Below are 12,064 nucleotides of genomic sequence, written 5' to 3'. Positions count from 1 at the left end.
TTTCTTTACAACCATGAGAGCTGAGAACTTTTTTTATTTTTCTAATGAAAGTTTAAATTTTTCAGTTTGTGGATGTGCCATGCTAGCCACATAAGCACACCAGATGATAGCCTTGGACTGTACCTTTGGCACAGCTCATCCTGCCCTGAGTAACAGTCACTCAAAGCTGAAGTAATGCTGCCACATGAAATGTTTGATACTGAAGGATAATTATGGGGAATTTGAAAGGGACTAGAGGATGACTAAAGTTTGTATAAACAGCAAGATTCTGGATATTGGAGATAGAATTGGAGCAGTTCTGTATACATTCATTTTTTGGTTTTGTTAATTTGGCAAGTGGTTTATTGATAGAAGGGCTCAAGATCAAAGGGCAGAAAAACAATCACACCATCTAGAGGATCTTACTCTTTAAAAAGCGTTTAGCTCACTCAAAATATGGTGCTACTGGAGCTTTGCCCATAATAAGGCCGCTTTTCAGTGAATTTACTGTTCATATGAACTGTCCAAATTCACTCCAGAATGAATGAGTTCATTCTCCACATCAGCTGCAGCTAAATCTTTTCCTTCTTACCTGAGAGCCTCAAAACTAGCTTTCTGCTCAACCACGGTGCTAATCCCTTCTAACTGTTCTCTCTTGCAGCACTCCCCAAACAAATCTTTTTAGGTCAGTCTGCTTACGTCTCCACTATATTTGTCCTGAGTCTGACGCAGGTTGTTCCAGGCAAATCTCACTAAATCTCTGTCACTCTTTGCTTTTTCACATCATAAGCTGGGTCTTTTCTACCTGTTATCAACAGGAGTCACCTATCTAAGTCTGCTGTTTGCAGCCATGCTCCTTTTGTAGAGTGCAAAACATGTTGTTTGTGAAGACTACTTGCCTGCAGCAGCACCTTTACATCTGGCAGGATTTTGCTAGTATTCTCATAGGTCAGGAGAGGCAATGCAGGGTGCACCCAGTGCTGCAGGTACCCTCCTGGAAGAACCCCACTGCAGAGCCAAACTCTAGCTGTCATGTCAGACACAAAGTTTTCTGGGGTCCTTTCCTAAGGATGCCCTGGGATCCCTTCTGGAAGGACCTAAACGGTATCAGTGGAAAGAGCAGATGGGGTTTGTGAATAAACTGAACTCATCTGCCTGCTTGGATAGTAAGGGTGCCAAAAGTTCTGTCTTAAGAGTGTGTCTGATAACAGAGTGTTCACAAATCGTCTTGGCGGGTATGGTGCAAGTACAGCCAGTAAAGCTGAACCTACTTTTAATTAGGAGGATCATTAGTCCTATGACAATGCCTTGCATACCCCTGGACTTTAAGAATTAAAATATCTTAAGCAGGGAATTACCTGAGCCTATCTAACAGTTTATCTCTGCTGAGGAGGGGAGGTTCTGCTCTCCCTCTCCACCTCCTTCTCTCTTCCCTGCACCTGACCATGCTCTTCCACAGCTTGCTTTGCATGAGCTTTCATCAGATATTTCTGAGAGTCCGTTTAATTCACTAGCCCAGGAAAAAAGTTGAATTTTCTCAGCAAGGGGCCTGCTGAGTGCCAGAGCTGGTATGAGGGGTGGTTCAGAACCACATGGCCAGCAGCAAGTGGTGGGAAAGGAAAGAAGAGAGAGTGGAGTGAGACCTGCCCCTTTCAGCAGGAGTAAGGTTTTAGATTGGTTTAGCTGCTTGTTGAACTTCACTGTTGGAAAGGCAGAGGTAATGCATCCAGTTATTGAAACTAAGAAAATAATTTTTTTTTGTTACTATCTAATGAGATTGAGCCAGACATTGGTACTTTTAAAGCTACTTATGTCCGAGACACTGTGTAAAGCACAGATTCTTATGTTGGTCCATGAAACAGATTTGACCATTACCCTCTTTAAACTATTCACTAGAAACCTTCCTTTAAAAAATGAAGTTGGTTTTGAGCTAACCTGGCAGAAATCTTTGGCTTCTAGTGCAGTTTCCTGTTGCTTTAAAGTAACAAGTGGGTCTGTCTCAGTTTTCTTCTGACTTTCCTACACTCTTAGGACTATTTTCTAATGATTGTGGGAGCTATCTGTACACTTCAAGAGCAGAATGAATCCTGCTGTACACAACTTACATGAACATGCTTATGCAACTTAAGGGGAAAGTGTGTGAGTGCTTACTTTTAATTTTTTAGTTTATATAAATTTAACCTTCCATCTCAAATGATGGGGATAATTATGTGACCTGCTGTTTCACTTTTTGTTTATTTGAAAAATAAGGAAAATCAATTTTTAAAATTAGACAAATGCACATTCTGGATCTGGTTTCTGTTTATTTTATATCTCTTCTTGTCAGTAGAAAAAGCGAATTAGTCAAAGAAACAGCCCTTGAGTTTTTATTTTGTTTCAAATTCTTATTTAAACAACCATTCTCTCAAGTAACGGGAACAGATCTTATTCATGATAGGTCATAAAAATCTCTCAGTGCAAAATTTTATAAATGATTAATTGAAAAGATTTTTTTTCTCTTTTTAGAATAGAAAGTTTTATGAGGAAGAAATGGGGTTTTTACACAGCTGTATATCACTGTTTAGGTCCTACACATGGATTAATTTTCCTAGAATTCTTAATTTTCTGTTTGTTATTAGCACTAGATACATGGAGAGATGAGGAAATTGGGCTATAGGTATCTTCTGAATAAGGCACGTGCAGAGCATAGCCTATTAGCTGGATGTGAGGTGTGAATTTGCAGTATTATCAATACTCATGCTTATATTCAGTTTCTTGTAAAATTGCAACTCCTATAGACAGCACAAGAACACCTAGACTTTTATTTTTAGGGGCTTTTGTTTGGTTTTGTTCTTTTCAACAAGGTTGCAAGCTTGCACAGATATAGAGAGAATCCTAAGGATGTGGTACTTATACCAGAAAAAATTAAAAAACTAAAGGCCAGGAAAGACTCTCCCACCACTTAAAAAAAAAAAAAATATTATTTATTAGGCTGTTCTCTGTTATATTTCCAGGAGACTGATTTACAGCTCTATGGCTTTATGACTCTTGTATGACTTCATGACTGTGGTAGAAAAGCAGCCTGTGGAAATTGTGTGTCCTACCATAATCCAAAGGAGAAGGCTACATTGCCCAGGGCTCAAGCCTGATTGGATAGTGGTTGTACATAAAAGATGATGGGAATAGGGAACTTTAATGTATATTCATCAAGGCAATCCTTGTGTTTCTGGAAGTTACTAATGTGACTTTTGGGGGTAGATTTCATACACCAACTGCAGTAAATATTCTCCTACTGCTTTGGGCATATTTATAGCTGTCGCAGTGTTGTGACAGCATTGTAGATAGCGACTTCTTGTGCCGAAAGCAGCCTAGATACAGCAGCAATGATTGCAATTCAGGCTAAGTCCTAAATATTTATTGGTTTCCTGGGTAGATTTTACAGCCTTCACTGAGCTCCAGGCTTCTGTGGCTAGGCTGCTGTCGGTATGAAAGATACCTAGTTAAAAGATAGCTCGGGTGTGTCTAAACTTCACTCGCAACACTGACAGCAGCATAAACGCATCATTTAGCATTCCTAGAGTTTGCATCACTTCGCGTCAGGTGCCATCTGTCAGCCACATACAAACCAGAAACGAAGTTGGTAAAAACAATATCTGTTTTAAAAGCCAGGGAAATACGAAGCAGCTGCCTTCATGTTTCTCAAAGGTAGGCCATTTTTATCCAGAAAGTGGTGTTTGTTTTCTAAGACTGTACCACATGGACAAACTTCCTTCTCCACTATGCCTCTGAAACATGAGGGAGAGTCTGCCTCAGGCACTAGAAGACAATAAACTACTTGCAGACAGTGAGATCTGTAGGGAAGAGTCAGGATTTTGCTAGTGGCACAGTAGCAGCAGCAGTACAGGCTGGGCAGGAGTTTGAAGACCAGTACAGCAAAAATGATGACCGAACAGTTAAAGTACTTCCTGTGCAACTCTAGCCATACTACTTTACTTTTCTGTACTTATTCTATTAAGCCTCCCATCTCCTTCTTGGTGTACTGCTGTTTTAAAATCACTTTGCAATTTATTAGCTGCTTTGCAGTAGAAGAGCAAAGTGTTATGTTCAGCTGTAAATGAACATGGTTAACATGCAAATTGCAATCAGTCTCTCTCCATCCTTAAGCACATAGTATGACCAAGTTTGTTCCACTGCGAGAGCATGGTAGAGTGTGTATAGCTCACTGCCCTATGCTGTGGGGTCAGATTTAAACTCCGTGATTTGCTTCATTTGTTACTGGAACTTGAGATACAGTAATTTGTGGTAGCAACCAAAGTAGCAGTTGCGGATTCCACTTTTCACTCATTCTGACTGGTACCTTCCTTCTTTTCTTTCTTTCTTCATCATGCAGCGTTGAACACTATTTACTCAGCTGTGGCCTGGAGACAGGAAGGAGCAATGTGGTCATGCACCAAAACTGCCCTTGTTTATTCCAAGCAGCTCTTGGCAGACAATATGGTGCATGGGCAAATGTAATTTTCTGCATGGTCTTCACTGACCTTGCTGTAGGAAAACAGTTATCACAGCAAACTGTAGACACCTCCTAAGGTCTGCGGTGATCCCCCTTCCTATGTAATAGGTACCCGTCTGTAGTCTGAGAAATTTATATGATTTATTGGTCAGGCGCCGGGGGTGTCTACAGGCTGAGCTGTGTTATGGCCTAAAAGAGTCTGCCTGCATACTTCAGTGACTAATTTGGTGCCGTTTCTCCAGGCATAAGAAGCAAAGGGCCTCTTTCTTCAGAGAAGGAACTTCTCTGCACCACTTCAGCTTTGTGTGCAGTCCCCATCTAAATAGACCATTTGTTCAAAGACTGAAACTGTAATTAATTCCACTTTTATTGACAATGAACTTCACCCTCTGATGTGCTGGCTGGAGAGGATCTCTGCCACCTTTTCCCAAAGTCTTTTTGAGCAGACTTCTGCTTTTGCTCTACCTTGTTTTGTTGTTTTGTGATGGAGGAGTAAGGATGATGCTGTGACTTGGTATGAAGAGGGAGGAGAAAAAGACAGCGTAAATTATTATAAGTTCTAAAAGTATGTTATTTCCAGCAAGTGAGAGATCTCTATTTATGCCTCAAAACCAGTGCTTGCTTAGGGCCCAGTTACCCTCTCAAGCTGCTTTTGTCTAGCAACCTGACAGGGACTGTGAACAACATCCAACTTTCTCAGGAAACCTCATCCTTCAAAAAACCCTTAAACTCCTTCACCTTCAGGGGCAGAAAAGAGGAGGCTAAGACTCAGAATTAATGAAAAAGGGCTTCGCTGATGAAAGCGGGCAGATTATCCTCCTAGAGCGTGTCTGTTCTGAATGCATGAGGGACGCTTTGTACACTGCTGGACACCACACTGAAAATCTAAAGGGGATCAAAGCAGAGCAACAGATATGACTGGGCTAGGTAGGGAGGGATGTAGAGGGTAAGATAAACAGATTTAACTCTAAATAAATATGGTTATCAGTTAAACAGATTGAATAAGATACAGTATGAAGAAAGGGTTATTATAATCTGTTGACAAATGAAAGGGAAAAAATAATGGAGAGCAAGAGGTATAAGGATGCATAAATAGGAATTTGAACTTAAGCAACCAAAAACTGTAAATTGAGTATTGCGTAAAGCTTCCAAATGGCGTGACTCCTTCAGACCAACATGTAGACTTTTTAGACAAAGATTGGAAGTCTAATGCCCAGCATTATTCAAAGCTAGATTTAGAAAGCCTTGAAGAGTAGTTGTAAGAGGCCCGTACTCTGAGAATGTGTCTGTTTCAAAAGAGCCTTTTATTCCCAGCTTCTCTGTTTTCCTGTAACCTGCTTCCTATGCTGAGCCTGTTGAAGGTGATTTTATGAAACTTGACCTTACATGATTAGATAGTTTTCTTAAGAACTTCGGACCAATATATCTATTGCTGTAAATGACTGTTGATCTAACAAAATAACGAAGAAGAAAATTTTCTTTCCTCTATGTTGTGTTATGAAAGAGAAATAGTGAGCTGAAAATTCAGTTAAAAATATGCATCTTCCTGCTCATGATAACTGGGACTTTTTCAATAATACCCTTTTGCAGTTATACATAAAAGCTGGTGATACTTTCCTTGATGACATTCAAGGAACTGATTAACTAACATTGCAGGAGAAAACCCCACCATTCCACTGGATACCATGATTAACCCAAACTCAGATACATGCTGACTGAAAGATCAAGTAGTATCTGCAATAGAGAGCAGCCTGTGATTTGTGTTTTAGTAAGAAATGACAATACAAAAAAGTTAGTGCCCTCCATATTCTCCCAGACATCTGTAATTTCAGTGCAGTCACAGAAATTTAACTCAGCTCAGCATTCAAGTTTTGGAAGAACAGAGATTCTGATGTATTTATACTTAGAGAAGAATAGGTTGCACAAATCCCTGCAATGATATTGTAGTTCTGCACAGGCTAGGACTTCCTTGTGTTATAGCAGATTTCTGACTGCAGAGTTGGCTTTTCCAGACAGAGCAAAATCTTTCTACTCAGCATGCAAAATAACCTTTACATAGCATGACCCTAAACCTAAGGCACTTCATAAGATAGAAAGTCCTCCCAAGAGCAGTGCAAAGTGTAGTACTCTAGACAGTGTCTATAAGGGATGTCAAAGAGTCTGACAACAGTGTTTTTCAGCTATAGGGTTTCCTGAACTGAAGAGAAAAATAGGAGCACTCTCCTCTCTTTCCTCCACTTCCCTGGCTAATAATGTAGGTAAAGGAAAACTCTGTAACTTGATTTTAGTGACGATCCTCCTGCAGTATTTCTTTAGTCAGCATTGAAAGTATTAATTTGGCTGGGTTGGATGTTGCAGTGAAATGTCCCTTTGACACTGCATACCTGCCTCTTGAAACATCTGACAAAGGCATAGCATTTTCCCTTTCTCTCACTTTTGGCGAACTGCCAGGCTTTGAGGAGTTGTGGAGATATGGAGAAGTTGTGGCTGTCATCTGGGACACAGTTGATTATTTGGGTGGGAGCATAAGAAAGGCTAAGATGTGTCTGTGGCAAAAGAATTCATGCTCTGTACCTCAGTCCTAATGCCTGTGCCCTTTGGATCCCCTCCCTGACTACTGCTTGGCTCTACTTCCACCCCTGGCTCTTTCTTCCATACTTTGCATTCTTCTGTATATAGAAGTACTGCAAAATTGCTGCTGTTCAGCTAGTCTTCTCCTTAACTCCAGTCCACAGCCTTTTGGACTATGAACATGCAATCATGTAGGGCTTTTTGACATAAGTATGTTTCCATTCCCTTGAGATCCTATAAGCTTCCCTAAGAGTCACCTCTCTCTTAGACTCCTTCTGCTGAACCACAGAGGCCTTTCTTCACCAGTCTTTCACAAAGCTGCTCTCTAAAACATGAATAATTTGATTGGTTTTCCTGTGTTTTTTGGATCTTCGTTCTGTGCTTCCTATAATACAGTGACCAGATTTGTACACATTATTCCAAAAGAGACCATCCAGCTGCCTTACCGAATGCCAAAGTAATAACGTCTGTGGCTTATACTCTGTAGCCTTCCATACACAACTCAAAAACCTTGTTTGCCTTTGTTACTGCTGCCAGATGTTCTGTGGATGGTTTTCAGGCGTACTGTGGTGAATGTCACCATGCCAGTGAATTTCAGCAAATTTAAGCAACTTTGAAATGATTCCTTTTTCCACATGGTTATATTCAAGTCAAACCAAACTGTGTTCTCACTTGAAACTGCCCTGTTTTGGTTACCTCTTTTTCACACTGAATCACTACCTGTTACCAGTTTCTCTGCAGGAGTCTCTTCAATAGGATTTCCCCTTTATCAAGCCTCTTTCTGGTTGTTTTTGCTGGAAACTCCATCTGAAGAGCCCAGTTCTGAGGGTCTAGGGAGCAGCAGTTATGTTGTCATTAGTACTCAGTCTACTTGAATTGAGAGTAGCATGGAATATGAGGGTTTTTCTAGAGAGGAAGCAAGGGGAGGGAACAGCATGTAAAAGAATTACGATGTTCTCACCTCTCTCTTCCTGCAGATTTGCTGACAGCACAGGAATACCACTGCCTGCTGCAGCTGCTCTGCCCTGACTTCCCAATGGAACTCACTCAGAAAGCAGCAAGGTGAGTCCTCATCCTCTCTTTTAAGGCAAGATCAGTCCTACATACATGGACTTAGGAACTAGATCTGTGGGTAAAGGCATGGACAGCGACCTTCAGCTTTTAAGATTCTGGGGAAAAGAGATACCATGTTTTGAGGTTAAGAACAGGGTGTTTTTCTAGTAATGAGAAAGAGTGTATATTTAAGGTATACAGGAACTGAAATATCAATGCAAAAAGCTGCTGTTGGCTCTAAGTTCAGAAGATGAGTTGCATATAATGTTAGCCAATGTGTTTTTAACTGACATGATTTTAAACTCTATTTTAAATAATGTTTACCATTTTTAAAATGTGTTCCCCCCTGCCCCAGCTTTCTATGGTTGATCATGTTTAAAAGGTACTAACCTCTGAAGGATTGCCAGTGTTTTAAAGTACATTAGCTAAGAACATGGTAGCTAATCTGTTTGAAATTTTATTTTAATCTAGACAAGACCTAAAGCAGATAGATGGCTCAGGGCACTGATAATGTGATATGGAATTTTTTACTGATAGTACTTGCTGGTTCCAGTCCAGCCCAGACAGTTGATTATTAACTATCTGATAGTGCAAATGTAATAAGGTATATGCATGTGTTGGGGTGGGGGGTCAGTTCAGATCTCAGTAGGAGTGCACGCACACACACATACACACGTATATATATATAATCAAAGCAAGGTTACTGAATAAATGCTCTCATTCCTAGCCATCTCAGCAGAGGGAGCAGGGAAATGTAACTTTGTTCATGAACCTAGATATGACATTTGGAAACAGGATCCAGGCACACAATTGGGATATTAGCTGCTGCTTAAGTTGTTCATGGCCTAAATAATGAAAAGGTCCTCATTTTCTATTTGTCATTCTGTCATCTTTCTTCAGCATCACAGTCCCATGAAAATTGTACTAAGAAAGGAGAGTGAAAAAGAGAAGTGTTATCCATCTGCTAGTACTTCCACTTGGCTGATTCTCTGGATTCTCCCCTGGCTCCTATGTGCTGCTATCTGAATTGAACTGCAGTTAAAGCTGTGTTGGTTCAATTAAAACTAAAAGTTGAGCACCACTTTTCCCTGTAGTTCATCAGTGGGCCTTTGGGGCTCCACAGAATACAGTTGCTTGTCCTCCAATGCCAGCCTAAGAAAGAATACTAAACCTGTAGCAGGGGTAGATCTGCTGCATCCTTTCATGGAGGTACAAAAGCACCAGTCCCATGCGCTGGTGTGTATTTCATAGGGCTCCAGCTGAGCTGAGCAGGAATTTGTGATGGTGCATGAAAGGAGACTTCAGCATATCTACACATGTTATGATGTTTGTGTCAAGGAATTTAATCCACAGGGCTGCTGTAAACTAGAGGCCCCGTTCAGGGGCCTGCTGCACTGTTGTGCGTGTGCCGTAGAGACGGACAAGCAGGCTTTGGGAGCAGGTGTTGGAGAGAAATGAGATCTCTGTCAGAGGCACCCAGGCTCAGGTGGGGATGACCTCACTCCTACTTTTGGCTGGCTAGAGATTTACTTACACACTGCTATTATTCTGTTACGAGCTGATCTAGTTGAACAATTCTAATAAAACTTGTCCTATTTCTAAACCATCTTTCTCTTTCCTTCCAACTGTTGCTCACTCTGTTGTCCCTTTTCTGGTCTATACTTCCCATTGTCTTCCTTGGTCTCTGCCAGTTAAAAAGGTGAACTCTGGAGGCTGACTTCTGGCACCAGTTGATTGAGTCCTTGCAAAGCATGAATGTCACATGCAAACCTACTGGCATTGTTCATCCTTCAGTCTGCACACCCCCAATGGTTTTGTTGCTAATTTGCTTGGGAAAGGAATTAAATAAAGTAGCGGCAGGAGTAGCCACAGCATTCACTGATACAGCCAGGACGTGTGTAATTATTGGCACTTTTGGGAAGAGAGCAGTTGTAGTTGTAGTCTCAGTGCTGCATGACTGAGATGATCTCACAGCACGGTGCACTTCACTCATCCAGGAGCCGTTGCTATGCACTGATAACAAACACTGGGAGTGAGATCAGAAAATGTCAGAGCAGAAGAACAGAGGCTACAACAATATAGGGTTTATTAGCATTACACCAGAGCGCTCCATTTTTCTGTTCCTGGTGCCACACAAATGCAGAAGTCATACCCAAAAAGGAACCAGGCTATCTGTGTCTGTGAGATTTCTTGGATGTTTTTTTCTTCAAAGGGCTATAGCCATTAGCAGATTGAAGATTCTAATCTACAGAGATACCTTTGATCTTCAGAGACACCTTTTGGGTTTCTGAATCTTGAAATTGCAGAAGGACAGAAAATGAAGGGATTTTTCTGGTTTGATGCCATGATTTCAAGATCAGTACCTGAGCAGTGACTTTTCTCTTGCAACAGAAACACAAGAAGCTTGCTGCCCGCATTTGAGTAGCGGGAGATGAGTAGTTCACAGCTCCTATGCTTTTTTTTATGGGAGCCCATGTTGCACTGACCAGTGCTAATGGAAGTGGGGCTTGCAAGTCTGTACCCCTGTTGTTACAAGATTGCCTGAGAGTGCAGATCTTGCCCTTTTTATATGTTCTGCTTATTTTTGCCTCCATGTATCAGTAAACAAACCAAGTCCCTGAAGACTCATTTGAGCCAGCCTGGCCTCAAGACAGATTGTGTCAGTTAGCCTTTAATGGTAGCAGAGAACAGTAAAAGTCCTTTCAACTTGCCTGGTCTAGAGTTTGTCCTGGGGACATCCTGTCTAGTCTGGGTTTCTGAGATTTTAACCACAATCAGTAGATCATAAAGTTTCCCTATTGGCACAATAGCAAGGCTTTCCTGCCAGCCAAACCCACTTGAACCCTGAAAGACCACTACACCAGAGTCTCTCAAGTGTAGGCATCTTTCTTCAGTCCTTTCCAAAGTTTCTCCTTGATTTTCATTATTCGTTGAGTGCTGACTACTAACTTTGTAAATAAGTCTGTGCCCCTGAGGGCTTAAAGTCTAATTTGGACAAGAAAGAATGAATAAAGAATCCCTTGAAATATCAGCTACGTGATGAACTCTTTTGAGTTGCAGTTCAGACTTTCAGATTTCATCCTCAATTTTGGTCCTGCTGTCTGGGTTACAGTCTATGGCTAGGATTCTCTCCTTGCTAGATATTTCAGGGAAGAGGTGCAGATATGTTGCATATGATGCTCTCCCAGCTTCCCTGACTGAGCAGTCAGCTGGCTATGTGGGGAAATAGCCAGCTGCAGTCAATCTCCTCATAAATGATTGTATTGGATTTAAAGACTTCTCAACATTTCCGGAGTGCAGACTCCTGGGCCAAGTGGAGTCAGTAACCCAGCACTAGAGTGCACCTGCTTCTATTTAGACGTTCCTCCGTCACATATGTGCTGTACAGTCTTCCTTAGAGGCTTCTTGCTGTCTTTAACAGCAAGAAATGTCCAGCAAATTCTCAGACCTCTGTCTGCTTCCTCATGCTCTCTCCTCTAAGAAGGAGACTGGGACCTGGTGCTGCAGAGCACAGCCATTGACCATAGCCTTAGATTTAACAAGTGAAATTAGTTGATTGTCATGAAGGTGATGTAATATTGCCTCTCTGCATAATGAATACATTAAAACAACTCTCCACTGTCCTTCTGCATCTCCCAGATGGAGAAGTGCACTGACAAAAGCTTTGGAGCTTGTGCTTTGAGGGTATCTGGGAGACAGACCATCATTTCAAAGGAGGGAGTGCAGCTCATCAGCGATGTGGCCCATCGCATTTCCAGTGCTTAAATAGTGGTTGGAAAAGCCAGTGGCTGAGCAGTATTGCCTGAGAGATGAAGATGCTCTGCCTGCCAGCTTCAAAGCCTTTTCCTTGATGTGGCCACTGACAATCTCAGTAACATGCTTATTAGTGAGAATTAAGAACTGAAGCTACTGCTTCTTTAGACAGAAGGAGGAGGCGGCTTCTGGAACATAATAAATAAATCAGAAGCACTT

General features: G+C 41.4%; 1 protein-coding gene across 2 annotated transcripts in view; it reads left to right on the top strand.

Moving 5' to 3' along the window:
• The window catches only part of CSTPP1 (centriolar satellite-associated tubulin polyglutamylase complex regulator 1), an 87,866-nt gene that overhangs the window by 63,926 nt on the left and 11,876 nt on the right, over positions 1–12,064 (top strand). For both annotated transcript variants that reach the window (XM_075502655.1, XM_075502656.1), the window contains one exon: positions 8,017–8,101. In XM_075502655.1, coding sequence (XP_075358770.1) covers positions 8,017–8,101 — 85 coding nt within the window. The remainder of the gene's footprint in view (positions 1–8,016; positions 8,102–12,064) is intronic.

The sequence above is a fragment of the Mycteria americana genome, chromosome 5 (assembly GCF_035582795.1).
Source record: "Mycteria americana isolate JAX WOST 10 ecotype Jacksonville Zoo and Gardens chromosome 5, USCA_MyAme_1.0, whole genome shotgun sequence".
NCBI classification, from domain to species: domain Eukaryota; kingdom Metazoa; phylum Chordata; class Aves; order Ciconiiformes; family Ciconiidae; genus Mycteria; species Mycteria americana.
Note: the sequence above shows the minus strand (reverse complement) of the source record. Positions and strands in the feature narration are given on the sequence as shown.